General features: G+C 36.0%; 1 protein-coding gene across 1 annotated transcript in view; it reads left to right on the top strand.

Annotated features, from left to right (window-relative positions):
- Positions 1 to 332: 332 nt before the first annotated feature.
- The window catches only part of TFPI (tissue factor pathway inhibitor), a gene marked incomplete at its 5' end in the record, with an annotated part of 28,482 nt that continues 7,262 nt past the window's right edge, over positions 333 to 21,552 (top strand). Inside the window, 6 exons of the mRNA XM_082001737.1 lie at positions 333 to 447; positions 6,958 to 7,158; positions 15,977 to 16,015; positions 19,057 to 19,233; positions 20,792 to 20,887; positions 21,359 to 21,451. Coding sequence (XP_081857863.1) covers positions 333 to 447; positions 6,958 to 7,158; positions 15,977 to 16,015; positions 19,057 to 19,233; positions 20,792 to 20,887; positions 21,359 to 21,451 — 721 coding nt within the window. The remainder of the gene's footprint in view (positions 448 to 6,957; positions 7,159 to 15,976; positions 16,016 to 19,056; positions 19,234 to 20,791; positions 20,888 to 21,358; positions 21,452 to 21,552) is intronic.

Below are 21,552 nucleotides of genomic sequence, written 5' to 3' on the forward strand. Positions count from 1 at the left end.
TCAGGACATTAAAAGTACAAATTGTTACGTTTGACAGCATTATGTATTCTGGGAGGTGATTTCAATTGTGGCTTAAAATAAAAATAATAGCAATGCCTCTAGTCTGTACTGAAGGTGGGATAGGATACTTGCAGTCAGCTGAGTACAACTATAAATGTTGTTTTTCATTGTGCTTACAATATAATTATACAAACATAACTCACATTATTTCCAAAGCCCCCAGTTTGTCTGTCTAACCATACGGCTATGCACTACTCAGTTAATGACTTTTGCAGAGCACTCAAGGAATTTGATTGATATGTATATTGTCATTTATTTGTTATACAGGAGAGATGAAAGGAAGAAAGAAGGGATGTTCCTTACCTTTAGCTTTTATCTTGCTATTTGTTTGTATCACTGGGCACGTGACTACTGACTTCGACGACATCGAAGAGGACGATGTTCTGGGTAAGAGTTTACAAAAATGACACATAAAACAACCTCAAATAACAAAACCCAGTGTGTTAAAATGCACTGTAGATGTAATTCTGTACTTGAGAATCTTTCTGGGAAACTTCTGAAAGTGGAACTAAGCTAGAAATGGACTGGTTTCTAACGAACAGGGAGATGCTCAGAATTTTGCATTAAGGTCTAGTGAAATTGCCTTTTACAAAGATTTTTGTTTCCCATACTTTTTGTAACTTCTAATCCTAATCAAACATTGTGCTAGATATCAAGATTATTCCCTTAAAGCTCTGCTTTAAGACCCAGGGAAAAGTTCAGTGTTAGGGAAAAGAACATACAGCTGGTAAACTCAGGTTTTACCTCCCCATGCAAGTGGAGCAGAAACATGACAGATAACAGTGTAGACTAATGTTACTCTGTCCTGTGCACAGCTCTCTTGAGTCACAGTTAATTTGCAGAGTTTGGCCTACAGTCAATGCAATTACTGCCCTAGTTGTTTTTCTGGGCCTTGTTCATCACCAGAACAAGAAATCTGCTGGATTAGGTTTTTTTTTTCCTCTAGTTACTTGCTTTGTTTATAAAAGACAATAAGAAAATCATCTCAAGGAAAGGAAATAGTGTTTTTATTGGACATTATTTTATCACTGGTTGTTTTAAAACCACTCCTTTAAGATTATATAGCCAGTAACTGATTTAGTCTGAAGAACAGTTCTGAACTTTTGGGTTTGTATTCCAAAGTAAAAAAACAATTACGTGTGATACTTAGAAATTAAACTAGGACCCTGGTTTTATGACTACTGAAGACTCTGTTGCAGTGCTTACAAAAATTTCTTTTTGCAGTACTCTGTTTTTATAAAATGATTATTTTTTGTTGCTAATTAAAATTATATTTGTGGTTTCTTAAGAGTGAATTTCCGGTCTCGGTGAAATTAACTGTAGCAACTTTGTTTCTATTTATTTTCTGAGTTGGATAGTCATAAAACATTGACGTATTTTACCCTAGAATTCAAAAAATTTCAGGTATTAAAGCATAAAATAAGTTGTGTGCATCCATTATTTGCAGTGTCATACTTTTAGATTGCATTGGGTACAAGTGCTTTGTGAATATGAGGAGTTTCTTTGTCTATTAGTATTTAAATTACAGGAATAATTAAAGTTGCAAGTCAAGTCCAAAAGGATAAAAAGCATTCTCAATTTGTTCTCTTCTGGCAAAACCTGTCATTTTTCCACCAATAAATAAGGGTGATAACAAAAATAAGATATAAAAATAACTAGTTTATATACATTGTTCAGTAATACCTTATGTGGTGGGGAACACTTTAGATAATGAAAAAGCCTGAAGAAAATGACTCACAAGTTGAATGTCCTTTTTATTTCTATGTGAAAGTTTATCAAGAATAAATGCGACTGCTTAGAGAAAGGGTAGGAAACACATGGGTAGGAAGAGCACTGAACAATGTGCGGGTGGGAGGCTGTCAAAGTGACAAAGATGGAGAGAGAAGAAACAGCTATTCACTAGTGACAAGGTGCTTAGTATTGATATCACTTATCAAAGACAGACATTTACGAGAAAGCCTGGAACGATGACAGCACGTCTTTACAATTAAGGACAGCCACAGAAACTCATATAAGGTTGAGAACGCATAGCTTAAGCAAAACAAACCAGAAAGTATTTTAGGTAAAGTCAGAAATATTCCTGACTGAGTTTTATTTTCCCAATTTAATTTATATAGTTCTCTTCTGAAAAGCAACTGTGGGATAATACTGTTGTCTTTCATACTTACTGTGCCATAGGTATAACACAGAAATCAGTTCACTTTCTAATTAAAAGGATGTATTTTTAACAACCAGCCCTGCAGGTTTTCCTTAGGAGTCCAAAAGTCAAGTCAGAGTCTTTTATTATGCCTACTGACAGGGGAAAAAGTAAATTTTTTTTTTTTTACTTGTATTCATGTAAGAGGATTAGAGACACTATTCACCAGTTCTGGCTTTGTAATATTATATTGCTTACTAATGAAGTGATAACGGTGCTTTGCATTAATCATATAAGGTCCATGTGCTCAGGGCTACAGCATGAATAACTGCAGATTATTAGAACTCTCTCAAGTAAATTACTGCATGACATTTAATAGTGGCTGTTCACGTGATAAACAGCCATGTCTTGAGTTGCAAGAGTTGCCATGTGCATGACAATAAATGTGAGAATGGCTGTGCTGTGTAGGAACAGTCTTGGCTGGTATCCTGTTTCTGACTGTTGCCAAAAGTAGGAAGACTGAAGGAATGGAGGAAGAAGGTAGTGACATAAAATGTCTGCACTAAAGCCGTGCTCATTGTGAGCCATTTCATCAGCATTACTTCGCACTTACTAGAAACGATGGAGTGGAAAGATTGTTAAGACAGAGCAGCAGACACTTGGTGCCTTCTGTTACGAAAACCTATGTAGCTGATGTAATGAAGTCATTAAATCAAAAATTTGAGGAACGGGGGAGGACAAGAGGAGATTTTGCTTTGCTTATTTTGTTTTTAGTATGTCAAGTAATCACTTTTGTGTGACAGTGAGCATCAACTGTAACCATTACTTAATATATTTCTAGCAGAAGAGCCTTGATTTTCTTGGTCAAGGGTAGTACAGTTCTATACTTCTATAGATTTTCTAAGTTTACTTGGACCAGATGCCTAAATTGGATGAGTAATAAATATCCAACAGGGCCAGATCCAATGTGGAGGATTAAATTAATATTCTTTTTAAAATGACAAATGCAACATGCTATATGAAAGAAGGAGAATCAATAAATTCATAAATATAAAGTGGAAAATAACTGTTGAAGCACCTGTATAGCAATGGTGCTATATTTGCTGGAATATATTTGCTGGAATATATTTGCAATATATTTGCTGGAAAGTAAGTGGAAGTTACAAAAATAATGTAACGTTTTTGTAAAAAAAAGCAAGTAATTCTGTGATGTATTAAGAAAAAAAACAAAGGATAATTATTCTGCTCTCTTTGGCACCAGTAATGCCTCAGGTAGAGGATTATGTTGAGCTCTGGGCAGCACACTTCAACAGTAATCCAGACCAATAGGAAAACAACCAAGGGGGAGTTTCTAACCTTCTTAAAAGCAAGGGCAATAAAAAGACTGGAAGAAGGGAGTTAATTTAGTGTAGGCATAAGAGAGAAAGAAGAGACAAAAGCTTTCTGAAAGAAAGAAAGACTGGATGGTTTTAAATTACTCTGTCTATGCACTGAAGGAAATACAAAATGTAATATGTAGTAATAGAAGTACAAGATGTAATAAAGAATATTTAGGCTGTGTATTACAAAAAAGGCCTTTCTTGCAAGAAGGGTGGTAAAATCCTGGGACCGGCTGCTTCAGGTTGCTGGGAGTTGTACTTCACTGGAGCTTTTTAAGAACAATTTGGACATCTGTCGGAAAAGGTCTCAAGGTATTTATTCCATAGAAATATGTGAAAACTTGAATGAGAAACACCATTAAAATTCCTTCCAGTTTTAACTTCCAGTGTTTCCATTGAAGAATATTCACTGACTTCCTAACATGTCATATCCTAAATGTCATATCCTGTGCTCTTTGCAGAGGACCTAAAATGTAGTAGGAACAATTTGTTCCAGAGTTCAAGAGCAGAGGATGAGGCCTTATACTAAGAATTAGATATCTCAAGGTATATTCCACATGTGAAGTGAGTAGAGGCAGCTTTGTATCCATGCAGATCTACTGGCCAAACACTCAAGCTTTCCTTCTCATCTGCTGCTCTAATGTGAGAAGGAAAGCTAATTTTATATCATCTGTGTGAGTTAAGTGTTCCCAGGTGTAAAATAATGGGGAAAAATTCTTTCACTGTTCCAAGACACAAGAATGATTCAGTTCCTATGAACCCCCCTGAGACTTCTTTCTTCAGAGTCACTTGGTTATTGTTCAAATTTGGAGGGTTTGGCCCCGGGGGGTGTCACAGGGTAGAGATTTTAGTCAAAGTCTGGTAACTTGCTAGTACTCCTAGGAAAATACATATCTGATTGCCAAAAAGTGTGACACAGATAGTCCTTATATGTTTGCAGCAGATGTCAGTACATCTGGCAGTGGTAACAACGTCACTGTGACTGCAAAGACCTTAGGAGGTAAGCCAAACAATGATTTAGTTCTGTGGGTTTGATGGGAAATGGGCTAGGAGTTGCGACCAAAAAGTTCCCAAGATAAACTCTACTAAGCCATTTGTTCATCATCTTTGTGTAGTTTTGCAATTATGCTTGCACACTATTCCTGTTTTGATAGACCACAACATTGGTGTCACATAATGTAGCAAGCAAAATGAGCTGACATAACCCCATGTGTGAAATTCCAGTAGTTAGGAAACCTAGTAAGTTTTCACAATCTCTTCTAGACTGAACTGGGTCACTGACACAGGTCACGTAGGAGATCTCATTTCTTGTATGCCAAGAAAATAACATGTTTATAAACCAGCTGCCAGCCTTTGCCCCAATCGCATTTGTGTTGGATCTGTTTCTGTGGAGCTCTGAATGTTTGATTTTACCATTTCAGGAACTATTCCAAAAGTTATTGAAAACTTTGATGTTTTGAAGGCATTTTTCCCTTATTAGTGACGGGGAATTCCAAATCTTCATTTTTCAATGCAGTATCATCTCAACTTTTCAAGTTGAGCCTTTTTAAGTCCCTTCCAAAGGATTCCCAAACGTGTTGGAGAACCTTAGACCTTTGAGATCCAACTTGGAATCTCTTGTGACTTCTGAATCCTACTTCGTCATGCGCTCAGGAAGATCCAGATAAGAAAACTGTCAGAAAACAAAATCCAGACATCTGTTTGGCAAGCTGAGCTTCATAGGAAGCTTACTGAATCTAATGCCTCTTTAAAATGTGTCTTTTAATTCATCTACATTTCCTAGTAGACAGTCTTCAATAGTATTTTAAAATCTATTTTCCTAACTTCAAAATATGTAAGTATAATTTCACTAATGAGGAGACAGTCACAAACTATTTGAGACTGAATATTTAATGAGAATTTTTAAATTAGTCATCTTAATCTGTATTTTAACACTAAACTATGCATTTTGGGAAGACCTCATTCTGTGCTACAATTTTTCTGTTGACAGTAATTGTGTAATAAACATTATTAATTTTTCAAGGGATTAAATGTTACGAGTTAAAAAATTTTAGTGCTGAAATTTGTTTCTTTCCTGGATGTTTAATAGTTATAAATGGCTCAAATGGAATAAAATTAATAAACTTCCATTTATCTCAGCTGTACATGTCATTTAAATATTACATAATAAGGCCAACTTTATATGTTAAAATTAGATATCCACAGAGCAAGTAGGTAGTAGCTACACCAATTTCCTTTTTACCATGTCATAAAGCCTGATTTTTGTGGATTCTTTTAATTAAAACTGGAAACTTAATCTAGTTAGTAGTAGGAAGCTGTGCAATGATCATGTAAACTCTTGTCTTCGTACTTTTTTTTCTCCTGTTTCCTGGGCCACTGTGAAGAGCACTGGTAGATACTTTTGCATATACATGTTAAGAGACACCAACGTTCTGATTAGCTCTGGCAGAATGAAAGAAAATTTCCAAGTCTTTTCTTCTGGCTGTTATTGCAAGCACACAAGCTCTGTAAAGCCTTCAAAATCCTCTAGGGTAAAATAGTTCCTTGAAAAAGCAAAATTGGAAAATATATTAAACTATATATTGATAAGGGAACAGTATCATAAACTGGATTGTCAGTCAGAATTTCCTTGTAGACATTCGCAGTGTAAAACTTTGATAGTATTCTTCACAATATGTATGGCAGTTTTGCAAAACATTCCCTGACCCAACGATGAGTATTGAAAGACATTGAAATGATGCGATTTGAAAAAGACACGGTTTCTTTTCACTCTAACTTTCTACTTGTGTAATTCTTAGCTCTTGAAAGCTCTAATGCAAGAACAGTGAGATCAAGGGAAACAAGGCAGTATGATGACCTTTCAATTGTACCCGATGGGTTTATGTACCAATAACGTGTAATCTCACAGGGGAATGTTGCCCTCTGCAGGGCTGTCTTGCTTAGTTCACCCCATACTGCGATGAGCATGTGGAAGAGAGCAAAAGGAGCCCTCTTTCTGCCTTTTTTATGTAGGGTAGTCATTGTGTCTCTGGGAGCTCCTAGGATTTTCTCAATGTGTTTGTTGTTTAGAATTGTTCACTAGCTCCTGTGAATAAGCTACTATCCATAGCTATTTAGAGATTTGTGATCAGGAGTTAAAGTTTATAATAGGAGCTGTTTTGGTTGAAACTTGAAACCACACATTTGGTTTGATTGAATGGGATTTGTGTTCCTATGAAGATGACGATTTTCTTTTTACGTCTACGTTTAGTGTGTTCATAGCTTTATAGCCAGATGTTACGCATTGCCTCTCTAACAGAAGACAAGCAAACTCATTTTGAAGTTATGCTGTGCAGTGAAGCAAATTAAGTTCATAACAGCTATTCTACTTCTCTATTACAGGGGCTGCTTTGCCACCATTGAAACTGGGGCATTCAGTCTGTGCCATGAAAGCAGATGAAGGTCCATGCAAAGCAATCCACATGCGCTATTACTTCAATATTCAAAGCCGTGAGTGTGAAATATTTGAATATGGTGGATGCCATGGCAATGAGAACAACTTTCTAACACTGGAAGAATGTCAGAAGAAGTGTGTGGTTACAGGCCAGTACCCATTCTCTTAACCTCCTACTAGTGCTTAATTTGCATCTGTTATTTCTTATCCATAAACCATATGAATTTTGGAAGCAGAGACCCTCTTCAGTTCCTATTAATACAGTAATATGATGCCTCTAATGATGCTCCCAAGTATTATACTATGTTGTAGTCATTTGAATTATTTTACATTGTGCAAGCAAACATTCAGGATTTGGAGAGATAAGTGTGACTTTTTTTAGTGGACCTGTAGAATAGAGAGACTAATGTAAGAAAGCTTATTTTCTAGCTAGAACCGTGTTTTGAATGATTTCTTGAAATTAAGTTGTTCTTGAAGCTGGGCTTAGCTTGTGGGCCACACAAGTGTTCTTTATTGCTTTCAGAGTATCTAACCCAATTCTTGATTCAGCGTTTCTCCTTCACTAAGAAACTGATACAAGCTGTCCAAACTTGGACATCTGCTATGATTCAAGATAATTAGAACTACAGTAGTAAATAATTCTCATTAAAAATTTCAGTTATAGCTGTTTGTCGTAAAAGATCTGTTTTGTTGAAACCTCATTGATTAATCATTAGAAAGAGGGAAATGAGATCCAAAATATGATACACAGCAGACTATGCAGAAAGTGCCTTGTGAATGCTGTTTTTGCTATTAAAAATTATCCTTATAATTAACTAAGACTTTCAGCTTTGTGCAAGTAACCAACTCCTGTTCCTCACAGGAGGGTATGAAAATCAGAAGATTCTTAAAATTGGAAGCAAATGCCAGTGGAGCTAGAAATTTGACAAGTTCATATTTTTAGAGACTGAAGGAATTTAAGCCTTATTGACAGTTTCCTCTGGATACCTAACCAATCTTGCTTTCATGGGAGTTAGATGGAATGTGTCTGGCTGTGTAAACAGGAAGTGATAATGATGGAGGTAGTGGGTGGGTGGGGAATAGAAATAGAAAAGAAATTCCAGAATGAAAACCTCATCAAAGGTATGTGATAACCCTCAGGTAGTATACCAACTATGTGTTTTTTTCCCCAAGTGAATTCATATATTTGATGTTCGGTTATTTAGACTTTGAGGTAAGATAGAAGGATTCATTCTCAATAGAAGGTACTTCTCAGTCACATATGCCTTGCCCAGCAGCAAAATATGTTACTGTTACTGAGCTCAAGACGGTGATGTTGGGCAATCCTGCAGTAGAGAACAGTTTACAGGTTATTCTGAGTATGTGCAACACAATCAGATGAAAATTGTTAATCTCTCCTGCCTATTAGAGATGTGCCCCGGCAGTACTCTACTGCTATGCAGATCTCTGTAGGTGTCACTTTGCCCTATTTTCATAATTTATTCTAGTCCTGGGCCTTTCCATAAAACTGGAAATCTGCTGATGTGCTACAAGCACTTCTAGAATTAGCGTAGTTCACCACAGCAAGTTCATATATGTCACCAAAAATGCTTCCAGAAATTTCAGATGATAAAATGGATTTCAGAAGCTCCTTCTGGGTTTTCTGACCCAAACAGACTATATGTATAAGACAAGCTGATTTATAGCATTGTGCGTTGTCTGTAATAAATGTAAATGTCTGTTAGCCATCTCTATGTAGTAGTTAGATGAGGCCTTAAATCTCTGTTTCACAACACATCTGTGTTTCCTGATGAAAAATTACTATGAATTGTGTCACTAAATTTATTCTAGACATCAAAGTATCTGTCTCCCATCCTGGTGTCAGAGTAATGGCTGGGAATGATGTGCGCATTACTCTAAGTAATATTGTAATAATGCTTCTGATCCTCAGAATCTGCAAACATTAACTGATGATACCAATAAGTCAGATATTGTATTGTATACAAAGCAATTTATTATCTTCCCTTTTACTGACAGAAAAAGAAAGGTGGTAATGTAACAGAAAAATAAATGAAGTCCATAGAGTGCGTTACAATCAGAACAGGGAGTACAGCTCAGGGTGTCTGGCATTTACTTGACTAGTAGGTAGTAATCTTTTCCGTCTGTATGAACTACATGGTCTTGATACTACGTTATATAGTCTTAATACCTATTTGCACTTCAACAAGGTTGATCAAGTTTTTGCAAATAGTTACAGGTGTTTAAAATGAAAGAAAAATTACTAAAATTATTTTGCAGGTTCTGTGCTTCCTTAAACTACTTTTCAGCTACCTGTATAGGCAGCTGATGTTTTCTCAAAGATCCGATTATGTAATAGACCAATTTGTTTGAATACAAACCAAAGCACCAGCAGCACATGTCATTGTCCAGCATAGGCTTTGCAAATTTCTCAAGTCTGTATTTTTGTTCTTTGACTCTGACTTTTCTCCCTCTGTATCCAGTCCAGCCACAGCAAGGGAAAGAATAAATGAGTATATATGTCCATTATACATTTCTAGTATGACAATTTCCAATGGCGTTTACTATTTATAGAGTAAAGCAAGGTTGCTCTCTTACCTACACTGAGCCAGAATATGTGGCAGAGTGGAACAAGGCCTCAACAGGACTGTATGTATAAATAGTAGCAAAATTTAACCTGATGTGTTGTACATGAGCACAAAGTTTCACTGGTGAGAAAATACTGAAGAACAACTAACAGGAAATCTCATCCTTCCTAGCAGGTGTCCCTGGTCTTGATCCCTTTGATCTCCCCCACGAGGAGACTGCATGCATTTTATTTACTCACTAAATACTAAGTCAAGGCATTATTTACCACTCACACCTATTTTCTGATCTGCTGGCACCACCATGCATTTCTGTTATTCTGCCTGGCACTATAGACAATCCACTTCAAAGAAAATAAAAGAAAAAAAAAAAAGGCAAAAAGAAACAAAAAAACTCCACCACAAATAGGAACCTTAAATTTTACAATGAAAGGAGATTTCAGTTATTTTTCTGATCAGTTACGTTTTGCTTTCAAACAATTGCATGGTTATAAATCTATTGGAATGGAAAAAACACTGTGAAACTTCACCAACAACTTCTTAAAGTGAAAAAGATCAGATCACTCCATACTTTAAGTGAATGGAAGTTTTTCAGTGCATTTTAGTCTTTGGATGGCTCCTGGCAAGATCCACTAACAAAGCCTCAGGGACTGGATGTACTCCATGGAAGAAGTGGCAACAATCTGTCACAGTCTCACTCTATTTTCAGGAGTCATGTATAGGTAAACGTAGTGTTAATGATACCAAAATAAGATATCTCTTGAAATTACGTCCCATTGAGGAAAAATTATATGGAAATCATAATTCCCTCGTTACTAAATAACATAATCTAGTATTTCGAGTCAAAAAAGAGGTGACATAGAGAAAAGCATTTTCCTGAATATAAACATCGTGCCCTAAATGCAAGCACACATAAAGTCAATGTGTGTCAATAAAAGAAACTCTCTCCTACTTGGATCTGAGTTGGATCTTAAGCCAACTTCTACTGAACTGCATGGGAAGGGAAAGAACCTTTACGTCCGTGATTCAGTTCCTTTTCATGTTGAAGTCTCAGATACTACTTGAAGTGCAGATTACTTTTTTGGTGCTCATGTACCTGTATTTGTTTCTTTAGAAATCAGTTAAGATAAAAGCTGTTTACAACATTGTTCTTTCTCCAGATTATATTAGTCATGCCTTGGGTTCTTCATACCAGAGTGAAAAAAACAGATACAAAAGTAAGATAGAATTCAAGTAATATGTTTTGAAATATTCATGAGAAACTACTGGCTAGGAGCAGATGACAGCTCTTGGCAGAAAATCAAACATGGCAGAAATTCATTGCAGAGGAGTGGAAGATCAGGGCTATGCTTAACCAGTATACAAAACTAACATGAAAATGAATTTTGCTCCTTTTCTACCTCTGATATTTTGTTCTCACATTTCTACAAATTGTCCTATCAAAAGTTCCAGCTGTTCGTCCTGCTTGGAAGCTGAACCCTACAACATTTAAGGAGAGCAAATAGCCTTGTGCTGGTTATAGCACAACTTATAATCAGTAACACATTTCAGATTTCCTGTATCAAGGCCTAAGTGATAATTCTGATATCCCTATATCTGGGTCATTTTCTCCAAGCAGAATATGCCAGTTTTAGTATTTGTTAGTAAAGAAAGTAGGGACATAGTGCTTGAGGCTTAACAGGTAGGCGTTGGTCTTGCTTCTAACTTGGGCTGAAGGTTGCCACCCACCAAACTGGGTGTAAGACTTAGGTTTAGCATTTGCTAATCATCACCCCCATAAAGGTTTATGGCTAAATAAGCTGATGTCTTTCCTCTGCTTAGCCCAGCCTGGGTAGATTTTTGGGTATTAATTAATATTGCTTATTCTGTATGGTTATCCAGAAGGTATACCTCTATAAGCATTGAATGATGATAGTTTCATGAGCATTCTAGACAAATTAATATAATTTTAACGACTTAATTATTCAAATCCTGGCATTAATATTTTGCACAGTAATTGTTTATCTGACAAATGGCCTTTCTAGACTTAAAATTCTTCTTTTGTCATGTGGCTTTCATAAGTTTGTATCATGGATTTAACTGATTTTTTTTTTTTTTCCTATGGACAACCAGTTTAAAAGTTTCTTTCCATGGTTATTACATTTTCAGCACAGAAATTAATGAAACATGTAAGTTAAAAAAATTGTTGTTCATGACATTATAATAGAACAACCTTCCTTTAAAAGGTATTTTCTTTGCTTCTACAATGTTTTGTTTAGAAAATTGTGATTAATCTGTTTCTAGTTATGGCTCCACAAAGTTTAATTAATACAGTCTTTCAAGATAAAAAATGGAAAGTTATTTTTCTCAATTAGCATTCAGCATCAGAAAGACCTGGGGTCTAGGATGTGAAGATAGCTTTTCTTTTTCTGTCACCAGACTGGCTTTTGGTACTTTATATCTGCTGTCTGGTTTTGGGTTCAGCTGGACCAACAGCATTATTGCCATGCTTGGAGCAGGGTTGTTTGAAGGACTGCAGCTGCCAGTCTGTCATCCAAAACATGCGACCTCCTGGTAATTTGGAGTGTTTGTCCTAAATTCCAGTTTAAAGGCTAAGACAGAGGGCTAAACTTAAAAAGACAGGGTTGATAGATACAGAATTTTGGAATGGAAAGTGTCCAAAAGTCATGATCAGGTGCCATGAGTGAAGTTTTATATAATTATTTCTTCAGTCTAATGTTACTGTTTTGACTAATATTGTTATTTTGATTCTGACATATATGTTGGATCAATATCTGGAACAGATTTTCTGGACCAAATCCTGTTCCGGCATATAATTGGCATAACTCCATAGAATAAAACTGAAAGCTATTTAAAATGAGAATTGGCTTAGTGTCTACATCTTGGTACTCAGCCCAAGTACAGTATTTGGTGTATGCATAATAGTGATCCAAGAATCTGCAAGCATTGAATCTGCTATGAGGAACTGGAGTAATAAAGGCTCATTATTTCTGTATTCTCTGAATGAATAACAGCAGATAAAATGGTTTGGTGGCATACAGTGTGCTGTAGACCACCAGCCATAAAACAATGTAAACTAATAAGTTAACTTCCTTTTGCCAACATAATTCAGTAAAAAAAAAAAAAAAAAAAAATACATTTCAGTCGCTCTATTTGTTACATTTGTCTTTGTGCAGTCTTGCAGTATATGGTTATATTCTTCTTACTTAATGTTTCCAGTACTTATTACTATAGGAAGATCATTTTTTAGTAACTCTAGAAATTGTACTGAAAAGACAGTATGAGTGATAGGAAAATGCTTAAAATAAAAAAAAAAAAGTAAGAGATATTCAGACAATTATCACTGTGAAGAATGTGAAGGTCAAGGCTGCTAAAAATAAGCTAAAGGGAAGTTATGCGATATATATACAAATTGAAAAGAAAGGTTGTGAATAGTCCAAGTGTCTGATTTTCCAATATTAAGCACAAATACAAGAATAGATGAGCCAACATGAGTGAATTGGCTCCTTAAATCAGAAAAATGTTTTAAATTTTTTTAATGAATAAACCATCTAAGACAGAAATGAGTAATTCCCAGAACTGACTAAGGTCAGTACAAGAGAGTCCAGAGAGCTCAGTTACAGGTTGGCCACTCCAAGACTCTCTAAGACAATGTTCAGATTCAAGATGCCTCTTTCTGACTCAAGTCTCTTAGAAATCAGCTGTATTTTTTGTTTCTTGTGTCCAATACTCACCACTTTAGGGAAGAAAAAAATTACTTTGAAGACGAATTTGCCTTGATGCTCTATTGTTTACTGGATATGAGTAGAATCACACATGTCATCACTAGCACTAAGGTCCTGATTTTCAAGGCCGTGAGTAGATATCTTGGGCTACTTAAGCTTCTAACATGGGAAAATACCTACTGATAAAAGTTTCTGGACATGACAGCAATTCTAATGTCTATTATTTACACAGCAGATGTACTTAGAAATACAGTTTGTTTACAAAGAAGAAATGAACTCAGCTGTGGATTTGGCTTTTTGATGGAAACCAGAAGCAAAAAGGCACTGTTGACATGGTAGTAAGATTAAAATATTCTAGGCCTATATAAACTCAGAATAAATACTTCCTGTTCTATGCCAGAAGAGTAGAGACGATATGCCAAAGTATGATTGCTGATTTTTGCCTGAAGGGGACAGCTGAGGGAAATTAGTGAAATGGCCTGATGTGAGTGTCCATGGTTTAGGTCAGGGGTTTAAATGCTGAAGGCACAGCCTCCTACTAACAGGAAGCACTGAGAAAGATGTTCAAACAAATGATATGTCACTCTAAAGTGCATGTCATGTCTTTAAACAATATTTTTGAAGGATGCCAGCTGCACTGTCCCAGAGACGGAAGGGAAAATATGTCATGATAGAATTTCTACCCAATAGACTTAATTGAAAATGTAACACAGGCAATGTTCACGGAAGAAAGAGAAAAAACTGTGGTAGAATTATGGCACACAATGACAGTACAGCTAATGCTAAAAGCTTATGAGTCATCAGCAGAACCTATTAAAATAGCAGCCATGGAAGGTATATCACTATATAAAGGATGGTTAGAAACACTTGCTCTGGAATATGAGTGGAGAATAAACTGCTAATATTCTTTTCAATTTTGGACTGTGAAGATATTGTTGTAAATAGCGGTGGTGGTGGGGACCTTATTAAAATTACATATTACAGAAAAGATGAGGATACAGGTAGCTCAAGTATCTTCTGTTACTGCCTCCATAAAAAGAAAGGTCACAGCAGCAACTCTACTTTCCAGCAGGAATTGTTTTCAGTCTGAGGTCTTGCTAGTCAGTACCTCCAAGCTGAGACAGGGCTTGGCACTCCTGCATCCCCCACCCTCGCCAGTTGGGCAGAGCAACCAAATCTTGCACACAAAGTTACAGAGATGCTGTAGTGGTGTCCTTTAGGTGTATGACTTAGAAACCTTCTGGGAGACATGGCATGACAGACCAATGCATGTGATTTAAATTGAGATTAAAATCTGTACTTCCCTTTAAATTGCCTTTCATTTCATGTTTCAAAGAAGATTTGACCATGGGTTACACTGAGGCTTTATGAGCAGATATCTGGAAGACATGTATCCACTGAAGCAGTAGAAAGTAGTTGTAATATGCTTCTGCTACCGAACTGTTTACTCTGGGCATGTGCTATATGGAATTGGTATCTTCTTAAGGGGGGCTGTGGTAGTGAAGTGAGATGGCCAGGGTCAGGTAAATGTACTGCTTCATTATAGTATGTTTGATTGCCTGACAGAGCAAAATACAAAATAAGATTGCACTTGCTTTCCAGCAGACAACTTCAAACAAAGCAGTAGCTGTACTGCTTTATCCCTTCTCTCAGATACAAGTGGTCAACAGGCAAAGGAGAGTGTTAGAGAAACTAGCATTTTATCATTCCATGAAGAAAAGCACAAGTACAAAACAAGCATTATGAAGCAATGCAATTACGATGACTTAGGTGTAGTCCAGAAGCTACTATTTCATGTGCCTGCAAAATACCTCTGTAATAGAAAACATATAAGCTACCCTTGGCCACTTTCCTCTCAGCCATGGAAAAATTTTCAGCCTTTATGACACATTGGTTGAGCCGGTCTCCCCTTGGACTCCTTTGTAGTTTTATGATTAGGCAGTCTCCTAGAAGGGGAAGGAGGTTTGTTTTCGGTCGCTGAAAAGGAAGGTGAGGTTGAATTAGGATATCCAGCTTCTTGAGCAAGTACAATAAAACCCAGGCTTCTCCATTAAAAATAACAATAGCAACTTCATCACTGCTGATCAGGCACTAAAAGAACAGTGCAAACAAGTTTGTCATCCATACTACCCTAAAGATAGCTGGAGATCAAGCCAAATGGGCTTTAATATGGTAAAGAGCACAATGAACACTTTACTCAGCACTACATAGCATAGCAAAGGGAATTAGGTAGAATGAGAGAGGTCTAACTAGATCAGCTCCGAAGCTATTAGCAGTATCAGTAGCTAGAGCAGTTGGGTTAAGTAAGTCTGCTAATGACTTCTCTTTTGAAGAGCAAGATTACATAATACAGGATTCTGGTCACAGTAACATGAAGAGGAATTTCTCTGTTGAATTCAATATTGGCATAATTTGACGCCAGTACTTTCCATATCCTCAAGTTTCCAATGTAGCAGGTCTTCTCATACAAAGGAAATGTTACTTCAGTCCTCCAGAAAAAGCTTTTGTGCTACTTTTCTAATAAAGAGAAGAAAGAAGGGAAAGAGATGCTGTATTCTTCTCCTTCAGTGCTCGTAGTCACGGCTAAGCACCCTGGTATCACAGGTGAGACTTAACATGTTGTCTTTTGCTAAATGCTTTTCTTTTCCTTTATATTGCAGAATTGCCTCAGAAGTTGATGTTAGCAAAAATTAAGAAAGGTAATTATGTTTACACAGTAATCTGAGACTCTTATACAATGGTAAGGCATTTAGCTTCTTTTGATAAACTATGTATTGTTCCAAGCTATCTCCTAATAAAAACAAGAATGTTAGGCTAACGTGCGTTCTTACTCCCAATCTTCTTCTGTATTCCTCAGAGACTTGTTATGTCCTCCAGGACAGTAATGGTCACTGAAGACAGTAGCTGCAATCTCTTCTCCACAAAATAAAGACATCATGACACTTTTTTTTCTCTTTCTTCAATAAAAAGAAGGGAAGGACTCTGCAGAGATTCGAGTGTTGTACTATTAGCCATGATGTGGAACTCTTATTGTGTGTTTTGAGAATAATCTAAATGCTTCCTTCACTGTTAGCAAAAATAGGAAAAAATCACTCTGAAACAGAAATTTTCAAGCATTGCCTGTGTGGGAGCTAACAGAGATAAGGGCAGATCCCCTAATTACTCATTAAGCAAGGGGGCAAGTTTCCCTCTCCTGAAGACTTATTCCACCCCACCCTCTCTTTCCACATTAGAGACTTATCTGGATTGGGCCTGGTGCCGGTAACCAGAGTTCCCCAACTACAGACTTGAATAAATTTCTCCACAAGTGAGCTCCACTTTCTCTGCTTAGCCTCCTTCCCTTATCCTTCCTTCCACTTGCTTCCTCTTGAATTGGTGTGCATTTAAGTCCTTACAGAAATACCAATATTTGCACATGTATTTTGAAATAGACTAATTAAATAATTTATCTTTGCAGAATGATATTCTGGAATATTTTCATACCGAGATGATGGTTTTCTTTTGCTGTTGTCTACTGTCTTTTCTGTTGCATTAAAAAAACCCCAAAACAAAACAAAACTTGATTCTGTGCTATGGAAGTTACTTGACTTTCCACACATGCTGCAGACGTTTGGCACTACTTCCTTTAAGGTCTGACCCTAGTTCCCTCCTTTTAATGACAAAATAGAACATATCCTGTTAAATTCAGCTCATGACTATCATCAACATCATTACATGTTTACTATTGTTTCCAGTAATGTAGTCTTGAATACCGAGTCTCTGGAGAAAGACATGGCATTTAGAAGTATAATACTAGTTTGTATAGTTAGGATTATATTGCCTTCATGACCTCTCTCTTCAAAAGTGGCTAAAAAAGTTATCTGTGAGCTCAACTTATTTGGACTTGATTTCCTTTTTCTGCAAGAACTGTTTTAATGTAAGGATTTTCTAAATGAAGGGCAGCTGTTTTTAAGAATTGGTCATAATCCTGTAGTCTGCTTTGCATACCCTTTTTACTATCTGCCTGCCTTTCTCAGTTAATATCTATCTGATAATACTTTTCTGTAATTTCCCAATGGGCAATGTTTAATGAAAGAATTGTTTCTGTAGCTCCTGTTGTCTGTGAGCTCCTAATAGATGGTATATGGAATAGCTACCACTCTGTTAGATTCTTGCCTGCTACCTGTCTACGTAACTGTCTCATTTCCATTCTCAGCTGAAAAGCATATCATATGCCTTGCCTATACCGTTCATATTTGTTAGTCTATGTGAACTTAGTTTTGTAAACCTGTGAACATTGATAGGTGCTGCATTTGAATAGTAAGAAACATGAAATATCTGTACTGTACAATATATATACTTATTGGTAGAGAATGCAATTTGTAGTAAAAAATCAAAATTAAGCTGTCCAGGAGTGCTTAAAAGAGTTGATTTTGTTACTTTATGCAAGAACTTTTTAACGGTTTAATTTTACATGTGATCCCTGAAAATGACATTTTGCTGTGAAGCTTTATAAGAATTGAAATACAAGATATTGACAATTATATCTTGGGAAAATACTAATGATGAGTTACAGGTTTTTATATAAATATATGATGTGCATCAATTTTATTTAATAATATTCATGTTCTAGCAGTGTTTTTTAAGAGATACTTGGCTAAAATAGATGTAATAGGATTAACTTCTTTATAAGTCCATAGTCTACTCCAGAAATGTTGGGACTTCAAAGTAATTGTTCTGTAGTAATTTTTATTAAAGTGACACCCCTCTGCACACTGTTTTAGTCTCAATACTCTATTAAGTTTCACAGGTAAGGAAGGCCTTTATATGTCACATCTGATACGATTGTCTTATATGATGGCTAAATATACTTCTCTCTGCAAGTCAGCTCAGTCAAGAATCATATTTTAAAGTATCTACTAGCAATAATTAGATAATACCTCCACATACATTTCTCTATTGTTTCCATGATCATCTTTTAAGAATAGAATTCTGAGAAAAAATTGAATATGGTGAGAAATTGATGTTTGGGGATTATTGTATGGCTATGTGTTTTTCTTCTCTGCCAGAAGCCGTGATATCATGCCTTGATATTTTGTCAAATTACACAGTATTCATTTGTTAACTTTTTCTTGGCTAATGTTGTAGTTAATGATTGCAAAATAGGAACTGGGACGGAAAAATGATAGAATAGCTGCTCTGTCTCCCAGTTTCCTGTATCCTTTTATAGCAGTAGACTGTCCCAGACAAAAGGCATTGTTACATTTTTTTTTCTGTTCTTTTTTAAAAACTGCTTCCTTTTTCCTTCTATTTTAACATTGCTTTCTGTATATTTCACACTAACATTGGCTAAAAATGACTGCATAAATGACAAGAATGTGTACTTGGATTCAAATGATCCAGCTGAGATTCAACTCTTGTTTTAATTCAGAGCAAAAGATAATTTTCTTCTCAGAGCTTCAATGTAGGAGGACAGTTAAAGGAATAGTTAGTCCTCATTTTCCAAGATATAATTTAATGGCCTCTTGAAAAGAGAGAAAAAAAGCAATAAAAATGTCCCTATAATGCTCCAACATAATATTGCAGTGCTATGTATAGAACAAAAGTAGTACAATAAAGCAGCAGTTACTGTACAGTTGTTATTTAGTCCCAAGTTAAAGGTGTATTTTATAAACTTCCTCGAATTCTATTGTTGTCTTAGAGCATGTGTTGATTTTTTTTTTCTTTCCCTACTCTGTTCATTATTTCCCATTGTTCATAGAAATGCCCAGCTTCTGCTTTCATGAGAAAGACCCTGGAATCTGCCGAGGTTATTTTTCCAGGTATTTCTATAACAAAGCGAAGAAGAAATGTGAAGTATTCAAATATGGTGGGTGCCTAGGAAACCAGAACAACTTCAAGAATTTGGAAGAATGCCAGACTACCTGCCAAGGCATCTGTAAGTTGTTGTCTTGATTATTCTTAGTTTCATTCTTGTATAAACAATATTGTGTTTTGAAAGCATCTTGCATGGGAAAAAAGGCAACTTTGGGTACCCTGAGGTGGCACTAATTTATATCTGAAATTAACATAAATTATATATTTTTAAAAATAAAAATACAAAAAAACCACAAAAAAATACAAACTAAAAAAACTGGTAGGTACTATTAATTTTGATGACTATTACAAGACTCCTAGCTTTTTACTTTTCTCATGACAGTTGCCTGCATATGTGTTAATTTGACAACTCCCAGCAAAATACATATTAAACCTGTCTGTCTAAGGAAGAACACTATATTAATTTTCAGAAATCTGTATGCTATTTAATATATGTAAGTTGAAACAAATAGTATATGGTCTATAATTTGAAACAGAATGTTAGAAAAGATACAGACAGATTAAGCAATTAAAGTAACATCAATGTCAACTGAAGAGGGGATTTGGTCCACAATGAGTACTGTTTCCTTGCCATTAGAACATCACATTTCTCCATTAATTTTTCCATTAGGAGAAAAATTTTATAAACACACTTTCTAGGACAGAAATTTGGGGAAATTTCTTTTGAAATATATTGTAAAAATATTAGTACTTACAGTGAAGAAGTCAGAGTGTTTACAGTAATGGAGATTACAATGACAGGGAATGAAGAAATGGACCTATTCTGATTACAGCCACATAAGTCTTTCCCTGTAATGTAAAATCTGCTGGCTGCTTGGCTGTATAATATCATAAAATGTTAATCTACATTTTTAACACATACATGTGAATACAATCTTTTAAAACCGACTCTTGTAATTAAAAGAGGTACCAATATAGGAATTTCTGGTTTTACTGTTTCCTTATTGTGTACTGCTAGCTTCCCACCAAAGAATCATGGGAAACCCATTCCTCACTTCTGAATGAATTGGCTGTGCCGCTTAGGCTGCAAAACAGCCATTCAGACTGACCACAGCTTATTTATTCATCCACTTCATTATCCTACTAGTTCTATGAATTGTTCTGTATCAGAATACAGTACCCTTCACAACTCCTTTCCCCTTCACAAAGTACTTAATTTTATTCATAGGATGAATACCACCCAGAGCCTCCAGACCCTTTTGTCTTGTTAGTCCCTAGTGGACCTTTTTCCAGGACTGCTTCGTAATCTGTTATTTTGGCAAGGGGAACTTGAGCTTATCCACGTTTAGAAAAGACAAGAACCACTATGGTTCTTTTCTAAAAGATATACAAGCCATGTGCTTTTCCCCTACCTTTGCTGAAGCATTTCTTCCTGGACTCTGACTCCACTTTTACCTTCTTGAGTAAAAGTTGCAGAATGCTTTTTTTTTTTTTCCCCTGACTTTAATCTGAAATAACACCTCCATGTAAATTTGTATGAATACTCAAGAAAGAGGACTAGGGGGGCCATTGCTATGCTTTAAATAGATGAAAATTTTTAACTTAGTGATGTTGAATCATTGATACCAATTGTTTTTTGTGTTTTTTTGCTCATTGTTTTCCTTTCATTTTTCTTTTAGCAAATTTATTGCCAATTGCTCCAGCTGAAGAGCATCCTAATACTGAGAACAGTAGTTCCCCAGAGGAAGAACCCAGCCAATTTCCTGGGATTTTGGGTAAGAATTTGTTTTTGCTGTTTACAGTTATACTTTTTTATTGCAGATGCTCCTTGGCTTGTCCACTTATTTTCCTGTTCATTTGAAGGTATGTATATTAGTTGAAATAAATAAGCACAGTGAATTCAGTAACATGAAAACTAGCTTCATAGCCATTTAGTTGTCAGTAACACATTTTGAAAAAGGCTTACAATTGCAAAGGTTAGAATGTTTGCTAGTAATATAAAAATAACCTTATGAAGCCATGTTTGATTTCATTCTTATATCAGTAAAATTAAAGGACAAAAAGGCATCCATCCCCAAGTTGCCTCAGCACATCAGTTCCCTATACCTTTGGGACTTAAAGAAATTCTGCCTTTTAGTGGTATTAATACTGGCATGGAGCAAGGCAAATGGGTACTAATCATAGCTTATTTTCAGAGCTTTGCTGTGTCTAGATAACCCTCCACTTCCTGTTTCACTTCCTTTTAGTCAATTTGTTGCCAACTGCTCCAAATGAGAAGTCCAACACTCTGAACAGTAGTTCCCCAAAGGAGGAGCGGAACCAGTTTCCCATTTTTTTTGGTAAGAATTTACTTTTGCAGTTCTTAGCCCTTGGTCTTCTATATGTGTTCTGGATTGTTTTTCCATTTCCACCCATTTCCCAACATATCTGAGACTAAAGA

The sequence above is a fragment of the Phaethon aethereus genome, assembly GCF_964289735.1.
Source record: "Phaethon aethereus genome assembly, chromosome: 6".
In the NCBI taxonomy this organism is placed as follows: Eukaryota; Metazoa; Chordata; class Aves; order Phaethontiformes; family Phaethontidae; genus Phaethon; species Phaethon aethereus.